We start from the raw sequence: 19,731 nt of genomic DNA on the forward strand, positions 1-19,731 counted from the left end.
TACCCGTGCTCGTGGATTTCATCAAAGCGGTAAACGTCCTACATCACTTCGGGCTTTCCTCCCACTTTGAGCAGACACGCCGTGATAAAACTGAATACCAGTTCAAAGAGTTAAAACTCAACTCACTTACTCATTATGATATTTATGTACTGTATATAATTATACTTCTATTTGTTTCATATTTTTCATCAAATCTTGTCAAATTCAAAAATATAAAATAAATGAGCATTGATTAATTTTTACTTTTGACTCGTCGTGGCCTGGGCGATAATAATATCTTATTTATATATACATTGCAAATATAGACTATACAAAATCGATACGAGTCATTTCTAAAACTATTTCCACCCTGTTACTAGACTGGGTCTGTTTGTTTTCCCAAGAGTGAAAACGGCACACGTCATTTTCTCCGTGACATGCAAGGCATTGCCTAACCCCAAATCAATGATCATGAGTAATATGTCACGAAACCCAGCCTCACAGGGGTTAACCTGTAGCCACATCAATCAGACCAAACTCAATTATTAACCACACTTGAATGCATTAACCCTCTAGTGCTAATTAAGCTGTGTCGTCAATCGATAGTATCGTGCTGTACTGCAGTATTAGTGAAAGTTGGGTCTAGGAAAACAATAAACTTGAATCTTGTTGATTGCATTGTCACCGAGGGAGACACGTTCCCCCCACTTAAACCAGTGATGAATGGATTAGGGATGAAACACTTAACGTCTGGAGAGGATTATTTGGCGGGAGTGAAAACGAGTTGAGAATAATTTATAGCTTTAAAAAGTCGTTTAAGACAATCACGCAAGAAGCACCAAAGCAAAGGTGCGGTTGCCAATGAAGATGGTTCTCCACGTTGCTTCCCTCTTGGTTCCATATGCAAAGGTGCGGAATCCAACTTGAACTTGGACGAAAGCCATACTGAACTTCTGTTACAAAATTTAGTGTAGCCTATTGGTTAACACCTTGGCTGGTCGTGCCGATGAGTCAGGTTCGATTCCCAGCTTGGGTACACAATGTACAAAGTGTATTCTTGGTGTTCCAATTAGGTTATTGAGATATTGTGTAATCTACACACACTCACTCACTCACTCACTCACTCACTCACTCACTCACTCACTCACACACTCACTCACTCACTCACTCACTCACTCACTCACTCACTCACTCACTCACTCACTCACTCACTCACTCACTCGTTGCTCATAATATCAATCATTTGTTGCCTGGTCCAGATTTGATTATTAATTTACAAATTTTATGCACTAGTGACAAAAATGATGTCCGATGAAATACCCTATTTTGACATGTACCATGTGTCAGGTGAACAATTGACTTGCTTTTGCATGTGTTTGTGACGGGTGCCACTGGTGGGGCAGGATACGCTCTCCTTTTCGCGAACACTTGGTATTATCACTATTTGATAGTGATTCATAAACACATGCTCACGATATAGGAGGAATCGTACAATTGACTCTGCTTTCGGCAGAGATTTCTTATGAATATGGAAACTTAAGGATTTTGTCGCTTTTACAGTCCGATGTCATTAATGTGGAATGCTGCTGAGTAAGGCGTTAAGTCATGGAGGCTGCATTCATCCAAGGGCGGTGGGGTAGCCTAGTGGGTGCAGTGTTCAACAACGTGGATACAGTTTACACTCATTTAAGTTAGTAGGATTGTTGTAAATGCGAGACCCGGATTTGTACATAAGGAAGAGACTTGTTTGAATGTCAACTTCTTTATTATGATGAACAGAGTCATGGGTGAACCTGATGAAGGAGTAAGCGTATACTCCGAAAAATGTGTTCCTCATAATATAGAAAATGACATCCATAAGTTCTCTTCCTTATGGGTATCACTTCTAAATGCCTTTGGATTTGTACCCTTCGTACGGAGATTAACCGCTCACCATGAGAGTAAGCAAGATGTGTTCGGTTCTGACAATCCATGAACGATATATATTAAGCAGATGTATTGTGCTGGGGTAGTTTGTTTTATCTAAACATCGATTGTTCTTTGCTTGTCGTGTGTATGTGCAGACCTGTTTACTTCGTTCTGGTACAGTGATGGATATATGAATTGATCTTTGAGAAGCAAGATTCCAACACTAATGTTATACGTCAAAAACAACAACTTCCACTAGTGTTTTTTGTTCGCAGACAATACTGACAGAAGACGTGGGTTTAGCTATGTGATCAAAGAGATGAGAAATTCCGAGTCTCAATCTACGGGTTGATTAATTTCCTTACAAAACGCTCTAGCCTTTCGATTAATAAAATAAGACGAGCGGCGCTGTATTCATAGACGATCAACTGGCTGGATGCAACTACTCTGTGATACATCGCTACCAAAGCATGCTGACACTCGCACGTATAGTGTACCCATAACGCCTCGCTGACTAAGAGATATAGCTATCTCACAATGTGTCGATTGACTTTGTCTCTCCGCAAAAATAAATAAATATCTGTGTGTGGTATTTTTGGTTTAGCTGAATAACAGATACATATACTCGTATTGACACATTGACTGAATGTATGATTTGTATGTTTGTTTGTTTGCGTCTCATTCAGCAATATTCCAACTATACCGCGACGGCCTGTTTAATGGGTTTTAGTGAGTCTGTGACTATACTGGTACGCCGCTTTTCGCAATATTCCAGCAATATCACTACGGGGGACACCAGAGATGGGCTCCACACATTGTACCCATGTCGGGACTCGAACCCGGGTCTTCGGCATGATGAGCGAACGCCTTAACCACTAGGCTACCCGATCGCACCATAATAGGTTTTAAAGCAAACGAACCAGTGGTTGATATCATGGGTAACATCACCGATCCCGACCACCCGATCATAGCAATCGACTCGTATGCCAAGCATAGGTTACCGGGGACCAGTTCAATCCCGGAATCTACAGGTGGTCCCAATGTATACAGACTGATATGTGGACACTAAATGTGGTCGGGAAGTCAAAGACGGATTTCTAATACGACGTCATGACTTCGTTCACAGCATCGCGAAGCAGGTTAAGCACTTGACGAACAGGTCCATGAAACATGACTGTCGTAAGTCAATACTTCACTACATAAAGACAATCGTATCTTACGGCTGCTTTGTAAACGTGTAATAGGAAAAACTGTCAGTCAAAATATCTCTTTTCCGTGTAATTAGGGATTCAATAAGCCTAGATGTATTCTGATAAATCCAAACAGGCGTTTTGATAGCCTTGTGGTTATTTAAGCATTCACTCTTCACGCTGAAGGCCTGGGTTCGATTGCCTACATGGGTACAATGAGTAAAGCCCATTTCTGGTGTCCCCCGCTGTGATATTGCTGGAATATACTCTCCATACTATCTCGCTGATAAATTCCAATTGGTTTATTAAGTATAGAAAAAAGGAACATTCAGTCCAATTGTCCTGTAAATGTAATTCAAGTGAATGCTTGAAGAGATTGTTTTCAAGTTTGATTATTTGAGAATTGATGGCAAAAAATCCAAAACATGTTTTAAACTGTTAATCATGCCTTTGCAATATGATATTAGCGCTTTCGTTAAGATGAAGGATTACAAATTTCGCTATGGCGAAATAATATACCGTAGATAATGTTCTTTCTTCTTACTGAGCATGTTGTTGAAGCATGTGTCATCTGGTGTAGCATCAACAACAACGTTGCGGTCGTCCTGCCGTCGGCGTTGATGCATTTAGATACGATTCTTGCTTGATTAACTTGTGTTTGACTGTAAGAAGGACGTGTCTTGTGGTCGATATGCTTGCAATATGATCAAAACTCATCAATGACTCATTGTCTGAAGTTTGTAGAATGCAGATAGCTAGTGTGATTGCTTATTATTAAAGGCAGACATCGAGCGGCTCCCAAATGTTCGAAGACCTAATATAACACGTGACCTTATTACGTCACAGGAGAGTTCCCTTTCCAACATGTGTTGTAATTACAAATTACGATGCGTTTTATTTTAAAAAAAACAGTGACGCTAAAAATCACATGACAACGTAAGCCTTGTTCTGGAATAAGTTGAGAAACAATTTGAAACATCCCGACGTTTCTGCGATAGTGATGGAAGCGATGAAGTCCTTCTTGTGTGGAAGAATAAACGGTTGCCACTTGGTCAAATCGACATTGAGAGTTGCTTCCCTTTGCTGCCAATACTATGTTGGTAGTACAATGGTTTTAGCATTGGGTTCTCATTTGTTGGGAAATATTGATATTAGCTTGAGAAACAGGGGCGATGTGAGTAAAGTAGTGGTTACAGCGTTCGCTCATTATCACGTGGTCTCACCCTCTCATTTAGAACGTGGATGGCTAACATACTCTCTCACCCTCTCATTTAGCAACCTGGATGGCCAACATACTCTCTCACCCTCTCATTTAGAAACGTGGATGGCCAACATACTCTCTCAGCCTCTCATTTAGAAACGTGGATGGCTAACATACTCTCTCACCCTCTCGTTAAGAAACGTGGATGGCCAACATACTCTCTCAGCCTCTCATTTCGAAACGTGGATGGTCAACATACTCTCTCACCCTCTCATTTAGAAACGTGGATGGCCAACATACTCTCTCACCCTCTCATTTAGAAACGTGGATGGCCAACATACTCTCTCACCCTCTCATTTAGAACGTGGATGGCCAACATACTCTCTCACCCTCTCATTTAGAAACGTGGATGGCCAACATACTCTCTCACCCTCTCGTTAAGAAACGTGGATGGCCAACATACTCTCTCACCCTCTCATTTAGAACGTGGATGGCCAACATACTCTCTCACCCTCTCATTTAGAAACGTGGATGGCCAACATACTCTCTCACCCTCTCATTTAGAAACGTGGATGGCCAACATACTCTCTCAGCCTCTCATTTAGAAACGTGGATGGCTAACATACTCTCTCACCCTCTCGTTAAGAAACGTGGATGGCCAACATACTCTCTCAGCCTCTCATTTCGAAACGTGGATGGTCAACATACTCTCTCACCCTCTCATTAAGAAACGAGTTGGCTAACGAACTCTCTCACCTCTGAATTAGAAACGTGGATTGCGAACATACTCTCTCACCTCCTCATTTAGATACGTGGATGGCCAACATACTCTCTCACTCTCTCATTTAGAAACGTGGATGGCCAACATACTCTCTCAGCCTCTCATTAAGAAACGTGGATGGCCAACATACCCTCTCACTCTCTCATTTAGAAACGTGGATGGCCAACATACTCTCCCACCCTTGCATTTAGAAACGTGGATGGCGACCATACGCTTCTCACCCTCTCATTTAGAAACGTGATCACCCTCCAGATAGCCCATCGTCTAAACAGCTTCATCCTGCTTTGCAAATTTTGTCTCTAAGCCGTCCCAGTGTCCATTGATCACGGATTCGATCCGATTATAATCCTTTGCTTGTCAGTATCCCCAGTCTACGATGTGCGTCATGGTGGACACTGTCCACCTGGACCATCCTTCTTAACGTATTTTTTGTCAGTAAAATACGACTGAAGTTTGATACGACTGGAGGTATGATCGTTTAAGGAGTTCTGGATATTAGATAATCATGATTGATAGATCTGAGCCTCTAGTATTCGTTTAACATTATTCTTAATCCGTTAAGTGATGAACACGTATAGCCACTAACAGTATAAGTCGTCCATCGTGGCCTGAAGTGATCTGATTAGTGTCAAGCTGCGTGATAAAGATAGGGATTGTAGCTTCAACACCGCCGCATCTTCGCACCGTGCTGTCACCCGGATGTCACATCAAGGTCATTCTCTTTGTGATCTATGTTGCAGGAAAGATCACGTGTTTCCGGAAAGTCAAGCGAAACGGGAAGTGCGCAGGACTGATCCGGAAAGGCGCGTTCGAGACGCCAGCCTCCTGCTGTCAGAAGGGGTATGGATATTCCCTCAGAAAGGTACGGGAAATTGCTCTGTTGACTACAACAACATATATAGATCCCGGGTAACTACGGTGTACACATACCTGTCTCATGCCACACACACATACACGTGCATGCACGTCGCTATATAAGTGCAATAATCTTGGACGCAACGTTAAACCCAATTTCATCTCACCTCACCTCATACAGATAATCATCTTATACTGCACCCATTCGTCCTCTGACGCCGAAATTAGCTGCCCTGAGTTGCCTGCCTTGGCTTTGTTAGGATCCGCATCCGGTGTTCGAATCCGCTTTGAGTATGATCCTCAGTTTGTCAGAACCTTATCGATACACGTTGGTCTCAACACAGTGGTTATGAAAAGCCTGTGAATTATGCCACTAACGGCTTAAATCCCAAGGGTAGCTTGCACACTGACATAACTGAAATACTGTTCAAAGCCGTTCTACCCAACTCAGTAGAATGCCAGAGTATAGTAGATAATCGTCTCGATGGTAATTTGTTTGTTATGAGGTACAACCCAATTTAGTATTGCAAGCACGGAAAATACTCAATTATCTCGATTGAAATGTTGCCTATTCCTTGCAAACGAGGGTTTAATGACGTCCATGTATAGTTCTCTACCACAGAGAAATGTTCCCTCATTTACTTCGTGATGGATGTCAATGTGTCGCTACTGTGGCGGAACAATACATGGCAACGCTAATCGATCGTTTCCAATACGTGTGCTTTTTTCAGTGTAAATTGCATACAGAATAATATCATGCAATTTAAAAAACGCAATATTATTTTCAGCAAAAAGTTGGCAAGAACCGGTTTAAATGTGATCCGTGTGTAGGAAAGACTCTCAGGCCAACCAAGCGCCCAAAGACGAAGAAGTTGCAGAAATTACGAAAAGACAAACACCCCAAGAAGGAGAAGAAGGTGAAGCCTACCGAGGAAACACAGACGGTAGAGCCGGTTGTCGTGGTCAAACCTAAAGAGTCGTGGTATAAGCCGTCTAAGAGAACAGATATATCGTGTAAGTTGACATAATTTAATATTGTTTTACACCACTCTAATATGTCGCAGTCTTGTCAAGATCAAAATTATGGTTTTCATTCGGAGATTCAAACCCAGGACTGTGTGACGAGCGAACACACTATCGATTGGGCCACTCCACGCCATGGTCAATTAGAATATACGAAAGAAAAACAGTTTAATGGGTATAATTAAAAAGACAGAGTTTTTTAATAGAAGGGTGGACAATTTTACACGGATAGTAACCAATCAGGTCAACACAATTCCATCCTTGTTAAACATTCGTTCGAGATAACACTTTAAAGCTTTTTGGGTTGGACAATTGTCTGAGGCCCCGCAATGCCATGTGCAGAATTACATCCCTTTGGCGTGATAGGCTCCGCTGATCGTCGGTTGGAATCCCAGATTTGCCATGATTATGACACGTCCACGACTCGGCTTTCCTCCAAAAGCTGACTGCCGTGATTCAACGGAAACACTCACTCACTCACTCACTCACATCAATGGGACGTAGCCCTGTGGTTCAAGTGTTCGCTTTTCACGTGGTCGGCCTGGGCTCGACCCACTCCTGCGTCTCACTCACTCATTCACACTTTAATATAGACACCTCTAGAGTAGGGTCGTGTTTCCTCCTCCGAATAATGCACTGGGGTGCTTATTCTGTCCAGTTAGCTCTTCATCACCGTCCAAACGGCTGCAGTCTGAGGCAGCGGTAGATCACATCCTTCCATCGCCTGTTGTAAGCAGCCCCCGAGACCCAAGTCATTTCATGGACTTTAAATCAGCATGACAACTGGTTAGGATTTATCAATGCCTTCAGCGGACAGAGTATCTATTAGCCCGGGGTCGGACTGTTCCCTTGCCCCGCAGGCAATTGGAGCAGCTAGAGAGATATAATAGGTTTATACGTTTAGAGTTTATGATTTCCCACTGCTCTCCAAAAGAGCGAGATGTCCACGGAATAACAGTTTGAAATTATACACACATTAGGCAGCTTAATTGCATATTATGGATGGCACGAGAACTGCATGTATAAATAGGAATAAAACTGCATGCATTCCATGCGTGATGAATTCGTTAAACTGTCTGAATACTGTCTGAACCAAAGAGGAATATTGTAAGGTCATCTCAGCTTTGACAAAACTCCAGTATGTTCCGTTGGTCGTGTGAGTGAGTGAATGTTGTTTAATACCACAAGTCTGCAGTATTCGACCATGTACACCGGCGGCCTGTAAGTGACCAGTCTCGACAGGCAAACAGGTGACGGAAAGCATGAGCACCGATCCCAGCAGTCGAGTGATGATACACAATTCGCGAACAGATCAACCGCTTCATCCAAGTCACAGATCAACCAAGTTCACCGAGTCACAGATCAACCACATCACAGATCAACCAATTCAACGATTCTTGCGCAAACGGAGGTTACTGGGGACCTATTATACTCCGGAATCCCTCCTCCATATATATTCGGCGTAAAACAATAAAAGCTCACTCAATAGATATATATGCGCGAGTTGCTTCCCTTACCATCCAGTATCCTCTCGACCCCCCTAGACTACGTCTACTGTTCCCCATGAGTGCAGTCAGAGCCGACCTAAATGGGGATCGGGTGGTCACAGTGCATGATCGTGTTGCATTAACCAAATAATCCCGCCCCACCCCCAATCCCCATTCACCCCCCTACATACCCGTTCATGCAATAATGTTCCCTCTCCCCTCGTTCATACAGTTATGTCCGCTCTTCCTCTAGACTCCTACTTGGACCCGGAGAGAGAGAAGATTCGCTGGGGCCCGTGGAGTCCGTGCAGCGTCACGTGCGGAGCAGGGTGGAGGTCAAGGTTCAAGGTCTGTGATGACTGCGACAGGAACGACTACGAGAATGTGCAGTCTCAGCCATGCATGGTCAACTTCTACTGTCCAGGTGAGTCCACGTTTGTTTGTTTGTTTGTTTGCTGTTTAACGCCGCACTCAGCAACATTCCAACCATGTGATGACGTCTGTAAATAATCGAGCCTGGACCAGACAATCCAGTGATTGACATCATGAGCATCGATCAACGCAATTGGGATAGGATGACATGCATCAACCAAGTCAGATAGCCTGACCACCCGATCCCGTTAGTCTTCTTACGACAAGCATAGACGCCTTTTACGGCAAGCATGGGTTGCTGAATTCCTATTCTACCCCGGATCTTCACGGGTCAGGTGAGTCTGCGGCCAGGGCCACTAAAGTATCATAGCACTATGGCTGCCGTGACTCCTTTAACAGACACGTGGCACTGCCAGCACAATGATCGCGTTGTAGAAAGAAGTCAGATTAGTAGCTGAAACAGCTGTTGTCAAGCAGAACCGTATTGGTATCCCCCCCCCCCCCCCCCCCGTGACTGTGTCTGAGTCGGGTATTCATGCTAGACGAAGGCATGGTATCTCAGTGGGTTAGCACAATAACACACACGCACACACACACGCACACACACACACACACACACACACTCAGGTGATCGTAACTCATATACTTTAACATAGACTTACGGCAATCGTAGCGCTAAGGTGATAGTAACTCATATACTTTAATATAGACTTACGGCAGTCGTAGCGCTAAGGTGACCGTAACTCCAATACTTTAACATAGACTTATGACAGTCGTATCGCTAAGGTGACTGTAACTCCCATACTTTAACACAGACTTACGACAGTCGTAGTGCTAAGGTGATCGTAACTCCAATACTTTAACACAGACTTACGACAGTCTTAGCACTAAGGTGACCGTAACTCCCATACTTTAACACAGACTTACGACAGTCGTAGCACTAAGGTGACCGTAACTCCCATACTTTAACACAGACTTACGACAGTCGTAGCAATAAGGTGACCGTAACTCCCATACTTTAACACAGACTTACGACAGTCGTAGCACTAAGGTGACCGTAACTCCCATACTTTAACACAGACTTACGACAGTCGTAGCGCTAAGGTGACCGTAACTCCCATACTTTAATACAGACTTACGACAGTCGTAGCGGTAAGGTGACCGTAACTCCCATACTTTAACACAGACTTACGATAGTCGTAGCGCTAAGGTGATTGTAACTCATATACCTTAACATAGACTTACGACAGTCGTAGCGCTAAGGTGACCGTAACTCCCATACTTTAACACAGACTTACGATAGGTCCAGTTATGTTTCCATGGGGGTTTTACTTTATCAAACAGATCATTACTAAAGAAAGCACTTGTGAATAAATCAGGTATATAATCCATATTTTCTACGTATTCCGCCTAATGGGAGACTGCTATATCAACATGATCGCGCATCCGTCTCCAGACCAGACCAGGAAAAAGATTTTTGACAATAACTCGATATTTCCCCGCCAGTCTTGATGTTAACAACGTCTGCTTTCGTCAGTAGTTGATTTCATGGAGTTGAGAGTTTCCAGCGAGTATGTATAAACAAAGTGCTGCCTCGTTAATCCGTATCGTTCTGTAGGAAGTAGTCCGGATTAACGTGTGTCACGATACTGGTAAGGAGCAATGGCCATTGACCATTTCAGTAATCGACCGGAAAGTGTGATGGTTCTCGGACTGACTGGGTTTGTCTGTATCTTGAAGTGGCAGTCGTTTGCACCACGTCTGTGAGTCGTTCTCAAAGAAGATTTCTGATCGACCCGCATTCTTAGGCGTGGCGCAGGACATGTTTATCTTTTCTCGACACCTGGTCTCACGGAATTTCAGTGAGCATTCATATAATGTTAACCACTCTTTTGCATTTGACGACCGAAGGAATCTGTTTCCGCAGATAATCGAGACCTCTAGCGTTGACGTCTTATATTGTATATGATTGCTTACAACAGATCGTCGTTCTGGTGTCTACCTTTTCAATTCACCAGGGATGAAAAGTTAAGCTCTTATAATACCCTGGATAATTGAGAATGATGTCTATATTCCAATATGATACTTCACCGCCATAGCTTCATGTCGGATGGTCCCGTGAAGATTCCGGGTTAGAATGGATCTTCAGCAACCCATGCTTGTCATAAGAGGCGACTAACGGGATCGGGTGGTCAGGATCGCTGACTTGGTTGATGCATGTCATCGTATCCCAATTGCGTGGATCGATGCTCATGATGTCAATCACTGGATTGTCTGGTCCAGACTAAATTATTTACAGGCCGCCGTCATATAGCTGGAATGTTGCTGAGTGCGGCTTTAAACAACAGACAAACAAATCATGTCGGGAGATACGTCACCATTGCCATCTCTCATCATTTAAAGTTTGTCCGGGGTTTCTCTCGCTTATGATTGTAATTTGTTTGGGTGGCTTTTTGAGCGTCGTCGCATTCAAATAGGGTTCATAACGCAGCTGTGAACACTGGTCAACAGTCAATATACTGTGTCTGTTTGTCTGTCTGTCTGTCTGTCCGTCTGTCTGTCTGTCTGTCTCTCTCTCTCTCTTTCTCTCTGCCTGTCTCTCTCACTCTCTCTCACACACACGTGCATGGACGTCGCTGTACAAGTGCAGTAATCTTGAACGCAACGTTAAACCCCATTTCACCTCCCCTCTTAATCGAATAGTTTGATAAAATACTCTGGATAAACGAGGATGTACACTTATTTGTCGAGGTGGTGTACGCCAGCTTCATTCAATAGCTGTCAGTTTTTTTTAGGAACCTAGATGGTTATGTTAGAATGTGTAAACATCTTGGAGAATGCAGGTACCCAGTGTTCTTGTAATTAATTCCTTTAAGAGATGAATCAATCCCACCATGATTGGATTAATATCCCGCCCTTTCCCAACACAAAGGACTCCATCTTGTTTCACACGAACCAAAGCCCCTACCGCTACTGGTTGATCTTTATATTTTAAGGAAATTGAAATTCACGCTTCAACTTTATCACTGCTGGAATAATGTGGTAGATCCAGTATTCATTACTCATAGAATCATCTCGGAGGCTTGCTCCCCTGTGAATATAAAAAGAAACAGGAATAGAAGCTTAGCCACACTGAAAAGTTGGATCTATATTTATCAATTCATCAAAAATCAATCCTCTGCGATTCCTGACGAATCCTCAATGATACGAAGGAGGGGTGATGGTAGATCGATGGAATCTGATTAACTACGGTTATTCAAAGAATACTGTCGGAAAGTCAGCAAGATAAAGTGACCAAAGACACTGCCACATTGCACGTCGGACCAGAAGACACTGCCACATTGCACGTCGGACCAGAAGACACGGAGCAGTCAGTCTGAAGCAGGATGAAGTATTCTGTCTCTGATTGTGGGTTTTATTGGGGTCGCGGCCGAGGACCAACTCGGTCTAGGGAGGGATAGATGTGAATTCTGTCTTGATTACTCACCGCTGGCCCCGAGACAAACTGTAATTGTTCTTGAAGTTAGATACTCGGGAGACCAACATGGCTTCCGCGTCATCACACGCCAGGTCTTCGGCTTGACTATCTCGTACTTGTCTGGACGTTACTCAACTTTTGGAGTGTACGGGTTTAGAGCAATGTTTGGGTTAAACCAGGGCGTGACAGAGTGATGTGGAGGAAAACCCCATGTGGTACAGGTTATATGTGTTTACCACTTTGGTAAAACTTACCTGCAATTGTTTGGTGCTGACACACCAAGGGTCATAATCAGTACAAAATTTGGGATTCAAACCCACAACCAACTGTCCTGAGTTGCGGATCCCTATACCAAAGGGCCACTACAAGCATGGTAGTAGTGACCTTATACAACAGGGCGAATCTGGAATCCGAACCCGCGATCTGCAGATTCTGGAACGACTAAGGGAAACAACTCTGCACAGCAAATTGTGGCGCATTAGATGACTGGTCCACCCATACTTCTAACATTTAGATGTGGGACACTTTCCAGATACTTGCTAATTTGTTGTCACTTATTTCGCATTTCTTAACTTAATAATTGATCCTAGATTTGGATTTGAACAACACTGAAGATATATTCAAGGGGTCCTGATTTGAGTTTGTAAATCAAGGAGGCACTTTGGTAATGCCATGAACTAATCAATGTCCCGTCAAGAAATTGAAACTCATGCTTCGACACTTGAAACTCTTTGAAGTCGGGGAGAACCGGATTGAACTGAAACTACGTAAATTTGATATCCGACCAGATCCGGCGCTGTTGGGGCCTAGGATGGAAATTTGAAGGTACTAGACTGTTTGCTCAGTTGGGGAGTGTTGGTATAGTGGGTGTATTTAGAAACAGTCAGAAGAAGCGAGTCTCGATGGTCTTTAGCTCGGGTCCAGACGGAGATCGATGAACGGTCTTACATCCTGTACTGCTGCACATATTGGTATGCATTGCATGGCCCAACCAGCTATTGCTTCATACACACGACTACACCGAGTAAATGTTTCTAGTCTTCAGGCAAACATTTTTTCAGTCTTTGAATATTTTACTGAAATATGTTCGGCCGGGACATTTGTAAAATGTGCTGCGAAACGACCGCCCACGACGTACTACAGATTAGCATCAATAAATGTGGATGCGCGTCTAGATCTGAATTGCAGTTTCACCGTTTGGAAAATTGGACATTTTATATTGAGATAAAATTAGTAAAATTCAAATATGCTTTGTAAGAGGAGAAATCTATAAGAAGCAAAAGTGCATTATGAATTTTATGTTGCCTTATTTGTAAAAAAACATCACTGGCGTTTTCCTGAAAACCAATCTCAATAAAAAGAATATAAATTCCAGAACAACTCGTAAATACTGTTATGTAAACAACTATATATTATGTGGTTGGTTTTAAAAGCCTCGACGCGAGAGCAGATATGGGTATTCATGAACACTTTGATCAGGAAATCTATTCCTGACGTAAAGGAGCTCCGTCATTCTTTATTCACTGAAGAAAGACTTGAAATCCCGACCTCCTTTAACATAGAGGGTCAACATCTTACATAAATAACGGCGGGAAGTTGAACTGTCAAAATAAATTGTTGTCATCAGGCTCAACGGAGACGCAAACATTTCAACCGGATGTCGTCTGATGCAGCTTATTTTAGGCGCCATTCTGAAACAGTTGACGCGATAAGATCGATATTGGAACGAACTGGGTCGATGAAAGCTTTTTGGCTCTGGGATCGATAATTTCGATGATTTGCGTAACGCCAGCTCTAAATCTTGCACCAGAACTTCTGATGACATAAAAGCTTCTTTAATGAGTTTCTGTCCAATTTGAGAGGGCACTGTTAGGCGTACGTGCGATAATTCTTCATACGTGTTGGCTATGTTTGGAGTTCAAAATAGGAATTATATTAGGAACTGAGGGGAAATTGCTTCTGATCTTGTATGTTTGCAGAGATGTTTACCAGGGATCGCATCCTCTTGGCTCAGCCGCCTGATAAATGTCACGCGCTCCCTTCATCAGCACAGGAGCCGTGGGGTAGCCTGGTGGGTAATGCGTTCGCTCGTCACGCCGAAGACCCGGCTTCGGTGTATGTGAAGCCCATTTCTGGGTGTACCATACTTCCTCACTCAATCCTTGAGTGGGTTATAATAATAATAATAATAATAATAATAATAATAATGATAATAATAAGAATCAGGAAAGACATGGCAAATATGCAGACTTCGCTTTCGAAATGTCACGCTTGTTGTCCGACTCCCCATCGTTCTCGGTGCCTTAGGTCTGGCTTCTCCCAATCTGTTGACTGCCACTGGGTGAGTACCCGGGTTTGCTACCATAAATACATCCCTTCTGACAATCTGGGTAATGCAGAAGGCTGCAGTGTTGGGGAGGCTTCACATTCTCCGAAGAGTTCTGGGTGGGTTTGACTGCGCCTGTCTGGGCTGCGTGTACAGGGAACAATGGCCCTGGAATGACAAAGAACCTAACAAGCCTGACTGTGCCAAGATAATAATTTCTATGTATCTGAAGATGACTGGCGATTGTTTTTAGCTTGTTGTAAAAGCATGTACTATTGAACCATAACTCTTTGAGTCTAATAATGTGTCTTAGGAACATTTTCTGTGTGTAAAAAGTACTCCCAGGCCAAGCCATCACCTCACACCCTACCCCCTCCACCCTCCACCCTCCCACTACACCCTCTACCCTACACCCTCTAACATACACCCTCTACCCTACACCCTTACACCCTCCCACTACACCTCCACCCTCTACCACACACCCTCTACCCTACACCCTCTAACATACACCCTCTACCCTACACCCTTACACCCTCCCACCACACCCTCCACCCTCTACCCTCCACCCTACACCCTACACCTCCCACTACACCCTCCAACCTCTACCCTACATCCTCTACCCTCCACCCTCTACCCTACACCCTCCACCCTCCACCCTCTACCCTACACCCTCCCACTACACCCTCTACCCTACACCCTCTACCCTCTACCCCCCGACCTACACCCTCTACCCTCCACCCTCTACCCTACACCCTCCACCCTCTACCCTCCGACCTACACCCTCTACCCTCCACCCTCTACCCTCCAACCCACACCCTCTACCCTCCACCCTCTACCCTACACCCTACACCCTCTACCCTACACCCTCTACCCTCTACCCTACACCCTCTACCCTCCACCCTCCACCCTACACCCTACACCCTCTACCCTACACCCTCCACCCTCTACCCTCTACCCTCCGACCTACACCCTCTACCCTACACCCTCTACCCTACACCCTACACCCTCTACCCTACACCCTCCACCCTCTACCCTCCACCCTCTACCCTACACCCTCCGACCTACACCCTCTACCCTCCACCCTCTACCCTACACCCTACACCCTCCACCCTCCCACTACACCCTCCACCCTCCACCCTCTACCCTACACCCTCCCACTACACCCTCCACCCTCTACCCTCTACCCTACACCCTCCCACTACACCCTGCACCCTACACCCTCCCACTACACCCTCCCACTACACCCTCCACCCTCCACCCTCTACCCTACACCCTCCACCCTCTACCCTCTACCCTCCACCCTCCACCCTCCACCCTCCACCCTCTACCCTACACCCTCCACCCTCTACCCTACACCCTCCACCCTCCACCCTCTACCCTCCGACCTACACCCTCTACCCTACACCCTCTACCCTACACCCTACGCCCTCTACCCTCCACCCTCCACCCTCTACCCTACACACTCCACCCTCTACCCTACACCCTCCACCCTCTACCCTCTACCCTCCACCCTCCACCCTCCACCCTCTACCCTACACCCTCCACCCTCTACCCTACACCCTCCACCCTCTACCCTCTACCCTCCGACCTACACCCTCTACCCTACACCCTCTACCCTACACCCTACACCCTCTACCCTACACCCTCCACCCTCTACCCTCCACCCTCTACCCTACACCCTCCGACCTACACCCTCTACCCTCCACCCTCTACCCTACACCCTACACCCTCCACCCTCCCACTACACCCTCCACCCTCCACCCTCTACCCTACACCCTCCAACCTACACCCTCTACCCTCCACCCTCTACCCTACACCCTACACCCTCCACCCTCCCACTACACCCTCCACCCTCCACCCTCTACCCTACACCCTCCCACTACACCCTCCACCCTCTACCCTCTACCCTACACCCTCCCACTACACCCTCCACCCTCCACCCTCCACCCTCCACCCTACACCCTCCCACTACACCCTGCACCCTACACCCTCCCACTACACCCTCCCACTACACCCTCCACCCTCCACCCTCCACCCTCTACCCTACACCCTCCGACCTACACCCTCTACCCTCCACCCTCTACCCTACACCCTCCACCCTCTACCCTACGCGCTCTACCCTACACCCTCCGACCTACACCCTCTACCCTCCACCCTCTACCCTACACCCTCCACCCTCTACCCTCCACCCTCTACCCTACACCCTACACCCTCTACCCTACACCCTACACCCTCCACCCTACACCCTCTACCCTACACCCTACACCCTCTACCCTACACCCTCTACCCTCTACCCTACATCCTACACCCTCTACCCTCTACCCTACACCCTACACCCTACACCCTCTACCCTACACCCTACACCCTCTACCCTACACCCTCTACCCTCCACCCTCTACCCTACACCCTCTACCCTACACCCTACACCCTCTACCCTACACCCTCTACCCTCCACCCTCCACCCTCTACCCTACACCCTCCACCCTCTACCCTACACCCTCTATCCTACACCCTCCACCCTCTACCCTACACCCTCCACCCTCTACCCTACACCCTCCACCCTCCACCCTCTACCCTCTACCCTCCACCCTCCACCCTCCACCCTCTACCCTACACCCTCCACCCTCTACCCTACACCCTCCACCCTCCACCCTCTACCCTCCGACCTACACCCTCTACCCTACACCCTCTACCCTCCGACCTACACCCTCTACCCTACACCCTCTACCCTACACCCTCCACCCTCTACCCTACACCCTCTACCCTACACCCTCCGACCTACACCCTCTACCCTCCACCCTCTACCCTACACCCTCTACCCTCCACCCTCTACCCTACATCCTCCACCCTCTACCCTCCACCCTCTACCCTACACCCTCCACCCTCCCACTACACCCTCCACCCTCCACCCTCTACCCTACACCCTCCCACTACACCCTCCACCCTCTACCCTCTACCCTACACCCTCCCACTACACCCTCCACCCTCCACCCTCCACCCTCTACCCTCCGACCTACACCCTCTACCCTACACCCTCCGACCTACACCCTCTACCCTCCACCCTCTACCCTACACCCTCTACCCTCCACCCTCTACCCTACACCCTCCACCCTCTACCCTCCACCCTCTACCCTACACCCTCCACCCTCCCACTACACCCTCCACCCTCCACCCTCTACCCTACACCCTCCACCCTCTACCCTACACCCTCCACCCTCCACCCTCTACCCTCCGACCTACACCCTCTACCCTACACCCTCTACCCTACACCCTACGCCCTCTACCCTCCACCCTCCACCCTCTACCCTACACACTCCACCCTCTACCCTCCACCCTCTACCCTCTACCCTCCACCCTCCACCCTCCACCCTCTACCCTCCACCCTCCACCCTCTACCCTACACCCTCTACCCTCTACCCTCCGACCTACACCCTCTACCCTACACCCTCTACCCTACACCCTACACCCTCTACCCTACACCCTCCACCCTCTACCCTCCACCCTCTACCCTACACCCTCCGACCTACACCCTCTACCCTCCACCCTCTACCCTACACCCTACACCCTCCACCATCCCACTACAACCTTCCACCCTCCACCCTCTACCCTACACCCTCCGACCTACACCCTCTACCCTCCACCCTCTACCCTACACCCTACACCCTCCCACTACACCCTCCACCCTCCACCCTCTACCCTACACCCTCCCACTACACCCTCCACCCTCTACCCTACACCCTCCCACTACACCCTGCACCCTCTACCCTACACCCTCCCACTACACCCTGCACCCTACACCCTCCCACTACACCCTCCCACTACACCCTCCACCCTCCACCCTCCACCCTCCCACTACACCCTCCACCCTCCACCCTCCACCCTCCACCCTACACCCTCCCACTACACCCTGCACCCTCTACCCTACACCCTCCACCCTCCCACTACACCCTCCACCCTCCACCCTCCACCCTCCCACTACACCCTCCACCCTCCACCCTCCACCCTCTACCCTACACCCTCCCACTACACCCTCCACCCTCTACCCTACACCCTCCACCCTCCCACTACACCCTCCACCCTACACCCTCCCACTACACCCTCTACCCTCTACCCTACACCCTCCACCCTACACCCTCCCACTACACCCTCCACCCTCTACCCTACACCCTCCACCCTACACCCTCCCACTACACCCTCCACCCTACACCCTCCCACTACACCCTCCACCCTACACCCTCCCACTACACCATCCACCCTACACCCTCCCACTACACCCTCCACCCTACACCCTCCCACTACACCCTCCACCCTCTATCCTACACCCTCCAACTACACCCTCCACCCTCCACCCTCTACCCTCCCACTACACCCTCCACCCTACACCCTCCCACTACACCCTCCACCCTCTACCCTACACCCTCCCACTACACCCTCCACCCTACACCCTCCCACTACACCCTCCACCCTACACCCTCCCACTACACCCTCCACCCTCTACCCTACACCATCCCACTACACCATCCACCCTACACCCTCCACCCTCCACCCTACACCCTCCCACTACACCCTCTACCCTACACCCTCCCACTACACCCTCCACCCTACACCATCCCACTACACCCTCCACCCTACACCCTCCCACTACACCCTCCACCCTCTACCCTACACCCTCCACCCTACACCCTCCCACTACACCCTCCACCCTCCACCCTCTACCCTACACCCTCCCACTACACTCTCCACCCTACACCCTCCCCCCTACACCCTCCCACTATACCCTCCCCCCTACACCCTCCCACTACACCCTCTACCCTACACCCTCCCACTACACCCTCTACCCTACACCCTCCCACTACACCCTCCACCCTACACCCTCCCACTACACCCTCCACCCTACACCCTCCCACTACATCCTCCACCCTCTACCCTACACCCTCCCACTACACCCTCCACCCTACACCCTCCCACTACACCCTCCACCCTACACCCTCCCACTACACCCTCCACCCTCTACCCTACACCCTCCCACTACACCCTCCACCCTCTACCCTCCACCCTCTACCCTACACCCTCCCACTACACCCTCCACCCTCTACCCTACACCCTCCACCCTACACCCTCCCACTACACC

At 47.7% G+C, this 19,731-nt stretch overlaps 1 protein-coding gene across 1 annotated transcript in view; it reads left to right on the plus strand.

The window, feature by feature from the left end:
* Positions 1–19,731, plus strand: part of LOC139445770 (properdin-like) — a 41,599-nt gene that overhangs the window by 5,866 nt on the left and 16,002 nt on the right. Inside the window, exons 2-4 of the mRNA XM_071226983.1 lie at positions 5,800–5,921; positions 6,703–6,928; positions 8,678–8,848. Coding sequence (XP_071083084.1) covers positions 5,800–5,921; positions 6,703–6,928; positions 8,678–8,848 — 519 coding nt within the window. The remainder of the gene's footprint in view (positions 1–5,799; positions 5,922–6,702; positions 6,929–8,677; positions 8,849–19,731) is intronic.

This window comes from Haliotis cracherodii, unplaced genomic scaffold (assembly GCF_022045235.1).
Source record: "Haliotis cracherodii isolate W230 unplaced genomic scaffold, xgHalCrac1.p SCAF_6, whole genome shotgun sequence".
Taxonomy (NCBI): Eukaryota; Metazoa; Mollusca; class Gastropoda; order Lepetellida; family Haliotidae; genus Haliotis; species Haliotis cracherodii.